The sequence below is a fragment of the Magallana gigas genome, chromosome 1 (genome assembly GCF_963853765.1).
Source record: "Magallana gigas chromosome 1, xbMagGiga1.1, whole genome shotgun sequence".
In the NCBI taxonomy this organism is placed as follows: domain Eukaryota; kingdom Metazoa; phylum Mollusca; class Bivalvia; order Ostreida; family Ostreidae; genus Magallana; species Magallana gigas.
In genome coordinates, this window is record NC_088853.1 from 8,482,080 (window position 1) to 8,499,458 (window position 17,379).

The following is a 17,379-nucleotide window of genomic DNA, read 5'->3' on the forward strand; positions in this document are numbered from 1 at the left end:
ACCCCCATCAGCTTTAGGTACTACTCCTACTGGTGAACTATGGAGATTAAATATTGGCCTTTCTTGAAAAGGGCGTGATTATACCAATACTTATTTCTTTTCCTACTTTATCCATTAATTGTTCATAATGTTCAGAGGCTGATGATAAATTTTTGGACATGTTCTGTATCCTAGGCCCATTGTACTGTATATGAAATCCCTCAATAAATCCCCGTTTTAATTCCAGTGCTGATTTTTTCCTTGGATAGACATCAAGATAAGGAATCAAACTCTTGATTTTAATTGGAGTTTTTCCCATATCCCAAAGTTCTGGTGGAATATGCGTTGTGATAGTTAGTGGTGGGCCAGTTATGCCTTGGGGGGTTCCCCCTGGGGGCCCGAGGCTGTGGTGTTCGGGGACGAAAACGAATGGGTGCAAATGCTTGATGGTTATTTAACTTGGGAATTGACTGATTGTTAGACCCCATGTTGCTGACCCGAGTTTGAGACTGAGGGTAGGATAGTACATGCGGGCAATTGGATACTGGGTGGTTACCGTGGCACCTGATGCATTAATGGTGATAAACACAAACTGGACGAATACAAGTTCCCTTGTAATTGAAATCAAAACATATGTTGGTAGACTGCTGGGAAACAGTGAAAGCAATTTGCGATGAGCTAGATGGAGACATGTAAAGAAGCCAAAGTTCGCTGTCTACCTTTCCCCATGGAATTGAGGGATCCATGCTACGCCGTAGGCGGAATTGTTCATCGTAGCTTTAAAACCCCATACCCCCTACTCTTACCGCCCCAATCTAACATCATGCAGAAATTTGAATAAACCTTGAACTGAATCAATGTGGGCCGAAGAATAAATACTGCTATATATAATGAACGCATCTGTCCACTTTTCAATACTGTCAATACTTGTTTCTCCTGTCATCAGTTCCCCCTTTTCATTGATATAGATAGATTTTTCTTTAGGCATTACATTTGTATTACTCAACAGCAAAGCAAGGTCTACATAAGCTGAACTAATGATTTTGGCCTTAATATTATGCGAAACATTAATTGCTATTTGGTATATAGTGATTGCCAACAATTGAGGTATTTCGGGCGAACCTTGCCATGTGCTTGCACTAGTCGGGTTTTCAATCCCTGTGCTAGTCGCTGCCTGCTGGTGGTCCTCAGCAGCAGTCGGGGGCACGTGGCTCCTTTATCCTTGTTCGCTTTGGGTTTTCCTCGTGGCATATCGAATGATGAAAGCAATTAAATTAAAATGATTCAAGTAATTTCTATTGCATGATTTGATTTATTTAATTTCAAGAATTTAGCAAGTTTAATGAAAATAAATTGTCTACAACTCAATCCGTTTAAATCTGAATTAAAGTACCGTTAAACTTTAACTTCAATGCTTAAAATCGCTGTCAAAATACCTGATATGATTTTTTATGAAAATATAACAACTTTAAGTTAAATAGAAGTAATATTTTTTTTAAATGAACGAGCTAAACTTGTTGCTACCTTACAGCCCTGGTTAATTTTAAAAAGGATTTGTATTACGGGTCCGATTAGATGTTCGAGTCCGCGAGCCAACAGAACACATCAATTTATTTCCTCATAAGATAAAGGCATCTATATAACATGCATATAGATGCTATTATATTTTGAATAGTGAGTCCATTGAAAAATATCTCCAAATCGGCGTGAAACAGGGGTGGGTCATACATATTACCAAAGAGAACATTCATCGTTTATTGCAGCCGCGATAGACCCGTGCAGCATGTGATCATTCTACTGAACAATTTTAGTTCTGGCTAGTGCCAAAAATACATGAACCTGACTGGTTTACAAACCACATACCCGCCTGAGGTTTCATCAGATTCACTTGCGCCGGAACCAGGCTTTAAAAACAGACATTATTTCTATTTATTATTTTTTTCAATGCATTTTTTTTACTAATTTCTGTTAGCTAAATTTTCTGTTTATTTGTGTTCTTAATTTTGTTAATTTTTGTTTTGTTCTTCTAATATATTTAAGTTCATCAGGGTACATTATCCAATCCTCACACTTTGTATTATAAAATGATGGTATCCACTATCAAATGTCAGCAGACTCTTTTTATACCATGAAATATATCACATTTACCATGATTTTTTTTTAATTTTCAAAGAAGACAAAAAAAAAAACACCACGATTCGTTTTATTTGTTATGATTGACATTAGATCGGACAATACTTGTTAACATATATAAAGAGATATTGGAAACACACGTTTGTTCATAATACATGTAACACGTAATGCATTTGAATAAATAAAAGTTGATGTTATGTAAAGTCACGTCAACCACGCTTACAAAAATGTTTGCCATGTGATACTATTTATTGACATCAGGTCAAAATAAAAAAGACTAACTGAATTTTTACAAATTTAAAATTAGTCAGGTTCATGTTCTCCTTTCCGTATAATCTTAAATGTGGGACGAACTAACGGAAATTTGTTTGTACACAGTGTATAAAAAGGATAATATTTTCCAATATTTTAGTTTACGAGGGTTTTTATGTTTTATTACATGACTACCAACAAATACGTGTGCAAAACATCATATAATTTTGAAGTTTTTATCAAAAGATACATCGATATTTATTTTGCATGAATTAAATTTACGGAGCACCATTTCCAAATTTCATGACGTCAGGTGACGTCAAACTACTAAATAGCAATTTAGACTGGTCACTATTTTTCAAAGTAAACACCTTTTAGTTCACACACCTTTCATGCAATTAATCCATATATAAAACGCATGTTCACACCATTATTTGTCAAATTTTTGTAATTTATAATGTCTTTTGTATCATATCGTAGATCATTTAGATCAGAAAATCTCTTCAAATAAGGGAATAAAGCGAAATTCGTAGGTGCAAGACATCAAGTATCTGGACATTTTTAAACCTTCCATTCCCATTGTGGTTCAAATTGTATATCTTTGTCTTATAAAAATAGCAGTATCTAAGAACCTTTTGTTCTCCATCAGAGATTTTTCTGTATGCACACACAATTTAATGACGGTCCGATCTTAAAGGTGTCCAATTTTCACCAATGAATTTTAAAAGTAAAGTTCCTATTGCGAATTTTCCGTGAAGCTGCGGTTGGCCCGGTAGCATGTCAATCGGCTTTCTACTAAAAATACTACCCAACTTTCACGAACGTATCTTGTATTTGATTTGTTGTAAATTGTAATATAAAAGTTCTTAAAATCCATATGGTGAATTCAGGGGAAAGCTCAATTCGTTACACTCGCTCAAGTTTACGCTGAATAAAAAAACTCCAAAACGAAGCAAAAGTTCAACAAGTTGTATTTAAGTTAAACGGTACATGGTATTCCAAGGAAAACCGATTCTCGGAGTTCCGAGAGAACAACTTAATAATGTGCGGAGATTCCAGCACGGACAGTCCGATATAATTCTGTGCACAAAATCAACACTAACCTGCGGAAATCCAGCACAGCTAGCCCGATATCACAAACACTCCACTAACGTGCGCGGTTCCAGCACAGTTAGCCCAACCGTTCTCTTCTAGATCTTAAACCATTCTCCCTTTTACACATTTTTTTTGACAGGCATTGCTTTGTTGACAAAGGAATAGTAATGACATGCCAGAAAAGTAAACATTCACACATATAGCTGTAACGATAATTTCACACTTCTATTGTCCAACAATTATTTAATTTGCCTGGAGATAAAGTAAAGAAGATATCAAAGACTAGTGTTAGGAGGATTAACATTTTTGTCACTTGAAAACATCTCCGTTTGTTTGTTTCCTTTTTTGTGTTACAAACTAAATTGCGTAATAAATCTGAGAGAAAAAAAATTAAACTTAAGTTCTCATAGCAGCTTGTAAATTTTAAATCGTTAACCACTTTTCACACAGAGATTTTCTCTGTTTGTGAATATGATTAAGTTGGGGAATAGCTTGGTAGGATGCCACTCGGCTTTCTACTGGTTGCTAATGGAAAAGAGAAACAATTCCGTAAAATTAAAACAAGTTCTCTATTCTTTAAACGTCGGATGGAAAGTGTATTAAAACAAAAACATATTTCGAAACACCCTGTAGTAAAACACAGCAATGCGAGAAAGCAAGATCGTTTTTACGCTTATAATCTAAGGATCGATAATTCCGCATAAGTATGAAAATGCATAACGCTTATAAAATGCAAGAAAACTAGAAAACAAAATATAAACTGTTGTCATTAAATAATTAAAGAGGAAATAACTTACAAATATTACTTAGCTGACGAATTTCTACCGATTCTTAAATTCACCTTCTCGCACTGAAGAGTTCACTACAGGTTTACAATAATTACGCGGCGAATTCAAACTTTATAAAAACAGCATTAAACAGCATAGAAATTCAATAATAAAAATCACAGATATAAACGAAATGAAGCAAAATTATGTATCATGGCATCTTAACAATTTGACACTTTTCTGGAAATTATTTAGTTACGACAGATTGTCGGACAATAAGTTAATTTGTTAAATAAACTGACAAATTCCTCGTTCAGGCATACCTTTGAAGATAAATTCTTTGTGTTATCAGAGCGACACTTTAGCAACTCGCGAAGATTATTCTATTTTCATTACGTCAGAAAACTTATTTACTCTTTTCGGCTTTACTTAATCTTCTCTTTGTTAACAAACGTACATCGAAATTCATCTAATTGACTTTATCACCTTTTTGGCCTTTAGTAATCAGTGTCAGCTCGTAGAGGAAATTATGTGAAATTAGCCCGCTAGCATTTAAATCAAGTATCCTGATTGGTCAATGAGAGCAATTCCAAATTAAACCGGATGGTTGGTGAATTTACTTAATTCACTTTCCATCCGACGTTTAAAGAATAAAGAACTTGTTTTAATTTTACGGAATTGTTTCTCTTTTCCATTAGGTAAGCTTGAATGAAATGTTATCTATTTTCAGTAATTTAGGTTTTCATTACAGTATTTTATTGTATTTTTCTATTGCTAATTTTGATAAATTTTAGTTTGTTTTGTTTGAAATACTTAAGAACAATGATTAACTATATATTTCTTATTATTCGGCGGAACTATGAATTTGTCATTCTAGAATTTTAGTTTTCATTTTTATAAAAGATATTTCGCGTCATTGTTTATTATGCCATGATACATAATTTTGCTTCATTTCGTTTATATGTGTGATTTTTATTATTGAATTTCTATGCTGTTAAATGTTGTTTTTATAAAGTTTGAATTCGCCGCGTAATTATTGTAAACCTGTAGTGAACTCTTCAGTGCGAGAAGGTGAATTTAAGAATCGGTAGAAATTCGTCAGCTAAGTAATATTTGTAAGTTATTTCCTCTTTAATTATTTAATGACAGATTGTTATAGATAAGTTTAAAAATCTTTGATTTTAAACTTTTAATATAACACAATAACGTTAACGTTTTTGACTCATTTTTCTGGCGTTGGTCGTCCATACTTCCACAAAATGACCTTCATAACTTATTGTGTTCTCATTCGAAATATAGTTTATCTTTATGTGCGTAAACTGCACATTTTCTAAAAAAAGATAAATGCGTACAAAATACAAAACAATTAAAAACTGGCATGCTCCGTGAAGCACATCTCATCAAAACAATTAATTTGTACAGTTTTAAAAGTCCATTTAAAATAAACCAATTTTTACATATTACTAAAAATATAGGTCAAGATTAGATATAAACAGTTTCGCTGGTATCATGCGAATAGTCCGCTCACAATCAAACTTGTTCGCGAACTTTTCTAACAACTCTCGTACATAATGATCTCTTGTGAAAGAATGAGTCCGTACCAGTGACCAATTTTTTTTTTGAAACGGATATTGATAGATCGTTTGAAAATTTGAAATTTTGTAAAATGATCACCAGAGAGATACAGATATGAGGGTTTTTTTTTATTTATTTATTTTTGTTTGTTTGTTTGTTTGTTTTTTTATTTTATTTTTATCTTAGTTTGTTGTGGTGTTATTGATTTATGAAAGCATGGCCCCGTTGAAGGTTTGGGGCCATATATGGGAATAAAATTTCATTTAACAATAATGATGTATGGAGAACTATAGTCAAAGTACTGAAGTACTAAAAGCCGGGCTATTTCGATGTGTAATTATTGATATTGTTTAGTAAAGACTGGCAACCCCTCCCTCTCTCTCTCTCTCTCTCTCTCTCTCTCTCTCTCTCTCTCTCTCTCTCTCTCTCTCTCTCTCTCTCTCTCTCTCTCTGCAAAGCATTACAGCGACTGAAATTTGTGAGCTACTATTAACAATAAAATTTTTCAGTCTTGTAGAAAAAATCAGTGCGTTGAATTTTGAACCAACCGTTATAAAATCAATCCCCCATTTCTTCGATGTGCAGCAAAATATTAATGCTTTGAAAAGTAGTTCCTGGAATTTCTTGCGCATTGCATATGTGTTCAAAAAACAAAGTCTTGTTTTCGAAACACGTTATTAAAAAAGTGCCCCGGAAGTTATTATTACGGTGTGTTTCGTTGGTAACCAGGAAATAATAACAAGAAAATAATGCATGTATTATGATCAGCTGAAATATAATATTATCTTACTGAATGAACGGTGAGCGCAAGGCGAACGCTTTATGAATGCACGTTGGGCGCTTTGTGAACTATGAGCGCAAATGGAGCAGAGCGGAGAGCGCAAGTGAACGCATGGTGAACGTACTGTGTGCGCACGGTGAACCTTTCCGGGACTGAACCCCGGCATCTAACTGCTGTAAAACGCCATGTTCGGGTGAAAATATCGAAGCTTTGAAACAGGTAAAATGTTCAAAATTCGAGATTACATATATCTCTGTTAAATTCAATTACCGTCTTTGTCATATTTATATTACTATTTTTAATTACTATATCTGTAGAATTAAAATTAATAATCATCAGCTATACCCTGCGCATCGTCAGTATTACTTTATGCAGTTTTAAATTGCAAAAAAAAGAACTTTGAAGATACCGACATATTTAAATGTACCGCCGTTATATTGACCTTCAGCACTATTCCTTGTATTTTTTAAAACTTTATTGTAAATAAGCTTTTCATGATATTTTCATCAATAAATTTATTTTCATAAATTTATTTTATTGTCTACTAGATAATTTTATTTTGATTTTGTTTATTTTATTAAATTCAAGTCATTCGTAATTTTATCATTTCATGACTTTACTTAACAAAAATGACGTCTGTTTTTTTTTTGACATGGCAATGATGGATGTTTCGTGGCTCTAGCTCAAAGCAATACAGCAACCGCCATAAAACGGGTTTTGCCAGCCACCATTTAAAGAAGTCAATGTATTTTCTTTAATTGTCATTTATTAAAAGCAAAGTTGTAATCATGTTATCTTTAAAATTGAAAGTCATTCTTGCCCTCAGAGTCATTTCTATTTTTAAATAATTTAAATTTTTTTAAAGTTATTTGTTATTTTGAAATCATCTTCAAACGTTCAAGAAATAAAATGTTGTATTTGTATTTGCGTACAAACTGATTTCCACAACATCCATGAAAAATGAAAATTATGAGATAACGACATAATATCAATAAATTTTTAATTTAATATATTTGAACGATTAATCTTTATAATGACCATTACAACTTGCAAATAAAATTATGATTTTCAAATAAAAGAAAAAAATACAAAATTCAAATAAATAATAACTTTTGATATCAGAAAAAAGTTCGTATAGTTTTAGTGGAAATAGTGTAATAGATAGAGTATTTCAATAATCTTTAACGTCATAATCAAAATAAATTTATATGCATAAATAAATAAAGACATGCTGCAATCAGAAACAAAACAAAGAAAAATAATGAATTAAAATAAGAAAAAGAAATCATAAAAATAAGGCACAAAAAATCACTTTTAAAGACCAGAAAACTCAGAAACTCATGTTAAGTAGTGCACTTCATCCAGACTTTCCTCTCCATTAGGTATACGCATATATTTTTAATTCAGTACCCTTGCATTGAAAACAAAGGCAAAACAATGTAATAAAAAAAACCATGTTAAAAAGAAAAAAAATATCGAAGCTTATTACAAAAAAATAAACATGAGTTCATTCATTCAGTTCACCCAGAAGACCATCGATTGGTTAAATATTAGCATTCACGTTCTCTTCAATAGTCCTTTAAACTCGTTTTCTGTCATCACCCAGACTTCACTCGACGCATTAAGTATTAGCATACATGTTCTCCTCAACAGTCACTGTATTACTGGCAGAGTTCATGTACGTGTCCTCTGAGTCAGACTTGATGAATTCAGCTACAGCTTGACAGCATAGCAGGTACTCGTTCTGAAATACACAACGTGTTATCATAAATACAGGCTTTGTGCAAGAGTTTTCTTTAGCTGTATATGGTTGTTATAACATAGCTCAAGTTTTTTGTAAGACAAAAAAAAACCCAGTTGGTTGCAAAAGTAATTGTGTATTTCGATTTTTTCTAAAAGTATTACACAACAAGAGTTTTCTCACGTCGTATTATATTTGAATTTCTTTTAACGTCTTATTCGTCGAAGATTGCGAATTATAATTCTGATGACGAACAACCTCCTTAATTTAAAAAAATGTAATAAATAAAAACGTTTTCTTTGAAAGATGACTCTCAAACACTGATGTCACTTATTATTTCTAATTCAATAAACATAAATTTAAACAGGAAAAAGGATATCATAAGTAAATAGGGGAGTAATAAAATCTCAAAATGTTTTTTATTCTTGTCATTTAAAATATCACTTTTTAATACAAATAATCACTTTTCCCCACAATTCTGTTGTTATAAAACATAATAATGACATAATCTAACACTGTAGTTAAACGTTTAACTCCACTAAAGCTTAATGACTGATATGTAAAGCAACGTTGAAGTACACAAAAGTACTACAGCCACCTTAAGAGATCGTCTGTACTACTGTCTTTTTTTATATTTGTTTTGTAAACCATAGCATTCCACCCCTCTCTGCTTTGCCTACTTTGTCTTAAAGCATGTAAAATTGTTATAACACCTGAACATGTAAATCTGAATATCGAATGTTTAAACAGTTGTTTAAAACTATACCAAGTCTGAGATCATTTCCGGTCGCCGACTCTGTAGCTGTCTGACAATGTTGAACATGTCCACCTCCTGATCCTGTTGTAGTTATTGTATGGCGTTATACACAGCACAAAACTCTCCACATCTGGTTGCTCCGTCCCTGTTTGCAATGTTAAATAGTTGTAAAATAAAGATGGTACGATCATTCAAAGTGTATTCATATCCAAAGAAAGTCATTTTTCGCTTTATTGAAAAGTTAATGAGAGAGTAAGAATTCAAAACACATTTGTTTTAGTAGAAAAATAATTTGAAGTTAAAAATATATTACGTATATTCTCTCATGAGAATTGAGATTTTATTGAAAAATGTAATTTTCATTAAAACATACGTCGAATCCACAGTGTACCTGGATAAAATGGTCAGTTTACGTTCCGGATCGACTAGTTCACATAATTGTATACGTTTTACTGCGTCCAGTAATACTTGTGGTAGGTTTTCAGTTAGATTCCAAGCTGTTATCTCGTACAAGGAAACTTTGTGCCAGCCCTTACTCTGAAAAAGGTTAATAACTTCTTGAAGACATGTACTGTATATTAAGATTAACTTTCTATGATAAAAATAATGTCTTGCATATAACATGTATTTGAAATGTAATTTATACTTAATATGACAGTGCAATTTTATATCTTGAGTCTAAAATACAGTTTATTTATCATTTTCACCTTGTTTCCAAATAGATGAAGTCGTTAACTGTTAAGCTTTGCTTATTTCATTCTTCCGAATAGTTAGCGCACAGATATAAAAATATAGCTACGTAACACATATTATGTGATATATTTTATATGGATCTTTACTTTTGAAAAGATAACTGAGATGAGGTCACAAAATAAACAATTATTGGTTTTCTTATTAACTATTGTCATTTATTATGAGTGATATTTTCACAATATATATCTTATTTTTTATATTTGATATACGATCTTGAAAGAGTGGCAACACTTGCAAATCAACAACGGACATAAATGATTTTGTTACCAACTCATTTATTATGATATTTTTTCGGATATCTATCTATCTATCTATCTATCTATCTATCTATCTATCTATCTATCTATCTATCTATCTATCTATCTATCTATCTATCTATTCATCATTTCATCCATCTATCATTTCATCTATCTATCTATCTATCTATCTATCTATCTATCTATCTATCTATCTATCTATCAATCTATCTATCTATCTATCAATCTATATATCTATCTATCTATCTCTCTTTGATTATTGATTTACGATCTTCAAAACAGTGACAACACTATGCCAAAAATTATGTTTCAGTTAACAGTTTCTTACATGTATTAAAGTTGTTCACCAGAGTTGCAGATGTAAAACAATTCATTAAACTGAAAGACTGGAAAAGATAAAGCGAAACGTCTGATTGCGTACAGATTTGGTCACATACCAAACGCATTTTAGTGTATACCCTAACCCCTTAAGGAAATTACAATACAATACATACCGATGGTGGTTTTATTCTGACATTACATTTGTTGACATCTGCGGACAGTTTAGTCACTGCACCGACTTCCACACGATAATTGAACGATGGTTCTGAAAACCACCCACCGCTCTGATAAAAGAGATACAACAAATATGGACATAACGGAGCTAAGGCATGCTATAGATTTCAAAATAGCAAATAATAAGTAAATAAAAATGAAACGACAAACGTCTTTGCATGTAGAATTTTAAAAATCAGATTAAACAATGTAGTAGAAAGTAACCTACATTTTATAGAATCATATCAACTAAACAGTTTTAGAACGGTAAATTGAAAAAATGTAAAATGCAGAAATGAACTATTCGACTAACGTTATATATAACAGGTTATATTTTCAAGATCAAATTGTTCAGAAAATTTATAAAATAAAGACAACGCATGATCTTACGTGTGGTATTTCACACAGTGGGTGCGTTAAGATCAGAGAACTGCAGTCTTGGTCAACAAGAAGGCGGATCAAATCAATCCCCGCCCCTTGGACCGGGTACTGACCGGCTATGATGCAGTCTCTTGTTGTAAACGTCTGTAAAAAAAAAATCAATCTACAGCCTCATGAATAACAATTAATTCCTAACGAACAAAATGGTATGTAAATCAACTGCTACTTGTATACATAGGGTCTCTCATAATTTGCGATGTTACATGATTTTTATCCAACGGGGTATGTGTTTTCTAACCCCGATAATTCGTTTTATCACTGTATTTTGTAAAATCCCAATTGTTTGTAAACGTTTTAATTATGAGCTTCACAACACCTTTACTAAAAGACGTCAACAACTTACGCACAGAAAAATGGGTTTCCTGAAGATAAACAAAACAAATATTTCATTTTCTAACATATTTTTATCAGTTTATTAAAAAAATAATATAACATCATTTAATGCATCACTTTTATAACTGCACACTTTTCAATTGAAATATTCTGTTACTTTTTCATTCTACGTCAATCATCCCCTCAAAGCTACGACATGTTTAACCATGATGTCACGTGGTTTAAGAACGCACAGTGGAATATCAAATAGTTATACAATGAGTCATACTCACCGTATATTTATATAAATATGTGATAAATATAAATAATTAAAAAATTGGTATGTCAACAATCATGTCAACCATTGTCCTAAGTGAGGAACTGTTTTCTTTTGAAAGTTTTGAAATAAAAAGAAAAATAGTTTAGGTGTTTTAATATGTAAATGAAAAACTTTTTAAGATTTTTGAGAAGGCCCAACAATATTTGCCTTTCTCATTTCGTAAACATGTCACAAAGTTTACCGAAATAGGGACAGCGTTATAATAGGTTCCTCGTTCTGGTACGTGGGATGATAGAATAATCCTCATTTTGTCCGCTGAAATCAATCAATATTAGAAAGTAAGACGATGCTGAAAGTTTCATGTCAAGGACACATTACACAGCGGGTACACCAATGTTTACATATATTGGTTTTTACCAGGTAAAACGTTTTCCGTCATATTTAATTTGAGATTTTGAAGTCCTATCTGCTTTTCACTTTCATCAAAAATTCTCTTCATAGAATCAAGCTCCTGTGAAAATACATGATGCAGTTTATATACAAATGTATATATGCATAAAATTATAAAATTAAACAACTTCGTCTTAAACCAATTAAATTAATTGAATTCTTATTTCTGTGAAACATACACTACATGGAATATCGAGAAGAAAGAGAAACAAAAACAAAAGTATAGTAAATGAAGGAGTTCACTTTGAACTCGGTCCGGAAATTCGACAAGTTTGTAGCTTTATCCGATTTAATATGAGCTTCCATCTCTTGAACAAAGTTTTCCTTCCTTAGAACATGGCATCCTGCTCTGAAACTCTCGTATAGTGCATGGTATAGGAACTTGTACTGATTCTGTACAAATAAAAAAAAAGTCCAAATAAGAATGAGTAATACAAAAAAGCATATTTGAAATCAAATACATACAAAATCAAATGTAATATGAAGTATATTAAATTGTTAATGCTACACTTGTTATCGGTAAAATATATTTGTACTGATTTTTGGGAAACGACTCACCAGATTTTGAATCATGTTCATTCTGTCTTCTCTCATGGTATGCACATACTCCACAATGTTTATCTTGCCTTTCTTGACCCCTTGTCTGTGTAGAGCATCAAGGGCGATAAATGTCCCAGTACGTCCTATGCCAGCGCTTAAAAATAAGTATTATAATCGATATAAAACCTATAAACAAAAAAGTGAATTATTAAGGAACACAAGGCTACTTGATTAAAGTGACTTCTTATGAAAATACAAATTGCTAGATTTGAACATAAAAACAATATTAAAGTTGTATGTTGTACAAACTAAACCATTGTATGAGTTTAACATTAAACCTGCAGTGCACAACGAGTTTCTGTTCGGGATGTTGTTCCATTGCTCTTGATACATAATGGTAAAACGAAAGGAGTTCCAGAGGGTTAGGCGTTCCATGGTCGGGCCATGATGTGTACTGTAGATGTGTTATTAGGCTGATTTCCTGGGTCTTAAGAATAAAAAAAAGTATAGCGCATGCGGTTTAACCCACATTTATAATTTTTTTAATTTTTTTAATTTTCTTAAACATGATTTTTTTCTAAAAATTTCATTTAATTTCTTTAAAAATCAAAAGATTTTGTAATAATTTTCCACAATAATATCTGAATGAATTCAGTATTTTTTAAAGATTTAAAAAACAATAAAATTCATATTGCGTGAACATATGTGACCGTTTCAACATTAATTGATGCTACCTCTCTGTTAAATAACTTCAAGTTGTGGGTTGAGAAATTGGCGTATATTCTCTCTGAAATCAGTTGGACGGTAAAAATTTCCAGCACCATTTTACTGTCTCCTGAAGTTGGCCAGTATCTCTCGCATTTGATCTAGATACAAAACAGAATACCATGAAGATGAAACTGAAGTTAACCAGTAAGTTAAGCAGTAACCTGATTATTTTCTTAGAATTACGATTCTAACATGTTATCTAGAAAACAATGGACTAATAACGAATTAATATATGTTCGTCTGAAAAGTACATAGACTTTGAGCCAATTTGAAATAAAGAGAATATAAGACTTGCATTGCAACTATCGCAAAACATTCAGAAATCGTGCATGAATCATCCTTGTCTGTGGAAAAAGGCCGGATTAAATTTATTTTTGCAACCGGTGAAATTGGACACATCTGTCTAATCGTGCAAAGCAGTTAAAATAAAATTCAAATTGTTTGATTTTTACAAAGGCATTCTATGACAATTATGTAATAATTTTAAAGAAATATCTCAAAGAATCATAGAGCAGTACACAATTTAACAAAGAACATCATTTTTTTAAGAATTCAACTCTCATAACAAACCTTGTCGCCTTCTTTCAGGTTAGTAACCATGGCAATAACAAAAACGTTTTCCTGCCATATCATTTTCCAAAAGTCTCCAACCGTTTTTGGTTTAGGTCCTGTTTGATAAGATAAACATATAATAGATTCTGCTATTTGTGTCCATACCAAATTTAGATCATATTGCAAATGCATAATTTCTTTTACCTTGGGATGCTATGTACACTGCATCACCATCAGTATTCTAAAAGCATAGAACTGTATTATTTCTATTTCATTAAGAAGTGACTGCAATTCACAAAATAGATAAAGCGTTTTGTTATTAATGAGTATTATTTTGTACTATAAATACCTTTATAAAATTTGCATTTATGTAGTCTCCATTCTTTGAGGATTGTAATACAACTCTAGAGTGGTCATCTGAAATTATTTAATTTAAATAAATAAATCGAATGAAACATTAGCAAACTGACTAACAGCAATACTTTTAAAAGTTGTGACTGAATATTAATTCTTACAAGGAAATGTTGTCTTGAACCTGTTTTTCCCAAAGGTGCAAATGATGTCAGACTGTTCTCCGTAGGGAATGGACTTTATAAAATGTGAATAAGAAAGGGAAAATACAAATGTAATAATGTCCTTAAATGCGTACATTGAATGAATACCACATGATATGATATCATTTATACTTAAAAATAATCAAACAAAATTATCTAACAAGAGGCCCATAGGCCTTATCGGCCACTTGAGTAACTGCACTGTGGCTTTTGAAATGCATATTCATGTGCATTATAATTACAGGGCTAATGCAATCATTTTTAATATTCCGGGACTTTTTAATCCCACAATTTTTCTTAATTCTAAAACAAATATGAACATATTGTATCATAACATACAGTGACATGATTAAATAAATCAGGTGCAAAAAATAATCGGTCGAAATCACACCGTCCTACCCAATATAATAATTAAAGACAGCGAACAACACCAGAACCCCTGACCCAGGGGCAATGGAATTAAAAAAAATTGAATAGGTATTCTGCATCATTATTTCTATGAACTACGTTCATCTGATTGATATCCAGAAGAGGACATCATTAGAACCCCGCCTTTACACAAGAACCTCTGACCCAAAAGCCTTCACATTCACAATTTGGTAAGGCATTCTTCCGCAACATATTAACTATGCACTTTGTTCATTGGCTAAATATTTTTTTAAACATAAATACATTTTCATTATTAATTCATTAAAGCCCCACCTTAGCGCCAAAACCCCTAGCCCTGAGGCCATGAATTTCACGGTTTTTGGTACAGATATCAATGCCTATTACGACCATGCAAGCAGTTTGACTGCTTGATGTCCAAGAGTAAAGGAGAAGTTTCTTTTTAAAGATGGCGTTATTTTTTATGGTTTTAGCACCACCCCTTAGGTCCCAGTGGGCAGGGGGTATCAATTTAACAAATTTTACTTCCCTTTACCCGTAGGTGCTAAGTGCCAAATTCGGTTGAAATTTGTTCATTGGCTAAAAATGTTCAAACGTTAACGACCAACGTACAGCGAACGACGACGGATAAAAACAAATACCAATAGGCTCCTGAGTAACTCAGGTGACCTAAAATTAAAACACTGTGCAATGCTCCTGATACTTAGTTTTTTGTTCGTACATTAAACTCTTCAGTAAAGCCTTTATCTGTATCATCACCCATCGACTTGATGACAGAGGGAAGATCAGTTGTCTTTATGCTTTTAGAACGGATTTGTACTGTTGTGTAAAGTATGGTGTCATCTAAAGTTTCTGGAGACTCTTCATCTTCATTATCTAGCATTTAAAAAAAAATACGAGTATAAAAGGAAAATAAAACAATCACATTTTCTTTTGATTACAATGAAAAAATGTATATCAAACCTTGTTCTTCAATCTTGTGAAATTTTTCGTCTGTACTTTTGTTTTTCTGTTTTCCATGTCGATGGCTAGCATCATAAAAACATGTTATTTAGGAAAAGAACTTCTTGAAATGAAATGTTGTTTATTAATAAATGATAAGAAAAACTCAATCATGTCAACATTGTACATCTAGATGAAGATAATCTACAGATGTAACAAATTAAGAGTATCAAGTATTGAAGGTAGTAAGTGTAGAAACTGAATTTTATGATTTTACAATGATGTATATAAAAATAACAGAAAAAACGTTAAACTAATTAAATATATTATGTCATGAAAATAACAATTTACGATAGAAATTAGAAAATAATAATAAAATATGCGATACCGTGAGAGGAACACCATTGTGACGACACACAGTGCAATGAATAAAAGACCGGCCACAGGGCACACTATCAGGAGAACGACTGTTAAATCCAGTGTACCAGGGGGAGTAACGTTTATCTGTAGTGTGCCTTGAGCAAGACAAAACCAACTATTAAGAAGTTCGACTTGTTTGTTACCATATGTATGTCAAAATAATTATCAAATACCAAAAGGATTATAAAACATTGACATCAACAGTGTTTATTGGCATCATAAATTCGGTCTATATCAGTCACTGGTCACAATATCAAGAGAACGAATGCTAAGGTCACGATCAAGTAGAATAATCAGAGTGTTTATTTTTGTGGTGTATCCATTATTATGTCAAAATTATTTTTACATAAATCCCCATACTCAATGAATATAGGGGAATTACAACGAAAATAAATACATTTTTTACATTCCATTTGAAGTTTTTTTTAAGTATCTGCGATACCTATGTTCACGTAATTGTTAATATCGTCTAAAAAAAAGAGTTCAAAAATATTCAATATGCCATTTTTAGAAATTTTAGGCATTCTTGATATATTTTTTTTATTTCACTGCATAGTTTATTGTTTTAGTAGGTTTCAGTCCTATGCCAGACCTCTGAGTAACGAGGACAGAAGAATTAAATTTAAACAGGTAATGGTTTTTCTTACATTACTATATTAACCCTAATATATATAGAAAAATAAAGTTGTAAATAACACGTTTGGTTTATAAATTGTTAAACATTATCCAGTGTGTACGTAAAAAAACTTGTTATTAACGGAATGTAAGACTATGTAAATGAAAAGCATATAAACTGGCTATAATAACAAAAAAAGTAAATATGTAACATTTGTTTAAAACATACTTGAAAAATGGTTGTATTATATGATTTTCCATGATTTTGTATTAAGTAAACGATTATCAACAATACGCAAATACACCACTTACGATTGAAACATAAGTCTCCTGTGAAACCCTTTTGACAGCCCAAAAGACAGCTGCCGTTAACGTGGTGACAATTATCCTCACCGATGCAATGTCCGCATTGAAACTTACAGCCAGCTCCATACCAAGCGGCATCGCATGCTAGATACATGAAATTTATATATGTCTATAAAATTTGACATCAT

At 32.0% G+C, this 17,379-nt stretch overlaps 2 protein-coding genes across 2 annotated transcripts in view; both read right to left on the reverse strand.

The window, feature by feature from the left end:
- LOC136275518 (uncharacterized) overlaps positions 1–17,379 on the reverse strand; it is a 195,388-nt gene that overhangs the window by 163,072 nt on the left and 14,937 nt on the right. The window lies entirely within an intron of this gene.
- LOC117688066 (receptor-type tyrosine-protein phosphatase alpha) lies at positions 8,187–17,375 on the reverse strand. The gene is made up of 19 exons (XM_066077737.1): positions 17,198–17,375; positions 16,239–16,365; positions 15,872–15,936; positions 15,630–15,784; positions 14,483–14,555; positions 14,317–14,384; positions 14,172–14,208; positions 13,986–14,083; positions 13,382–13,513; positions 12,986–13,134; positions 12,666–12,801; positions 12,351–12,500; positions 12,075–12,168; positions 11,899–11,972; positions 11,015–11,149; positions 10,585–10,695; positions 9,472–9,617; positions 9,090–9,225; positions 8,187–8,326 (listed from the first exon to the last, which is right to left on the reverse strand). Exons 1-18 carry the CDS (start codon positions 17,343–17,345, stop codon positions 9,171–9,173), a joined length of 1,953 nt encoding a protein of 650 aa, XP_065933809.1. The 5' UTR covers positions 17,346–17,375; the 3' UTR covers positions 8,187–8,326; positions 9,090–9,170.

Bases quoted from the DNA above. Each gene is read 5' to 3' on its own strand.
- LOC117688066 (XM_066077737.1), bottom strand. From the start codon at position 17,345: ATGTATCTAGCATGCGATGCCGCTTGGTATGGAGCTGGCTGTAAGTTT. The intron at 12,802-12,985 runs GTTTAATGTTAA...CTTATTTTTAAG, and splicing joins AAACTCGTTGTGCACTGCAG to CGCTGGCATAGGACGTACTG. The intron at 10,696-11,014 runs GTAAGATCATGC...CTCTTTTATCAG, and splicing joins CACTGTGTGAAATACCACAC to AGCGGTGGGTGGTTTTCAGA.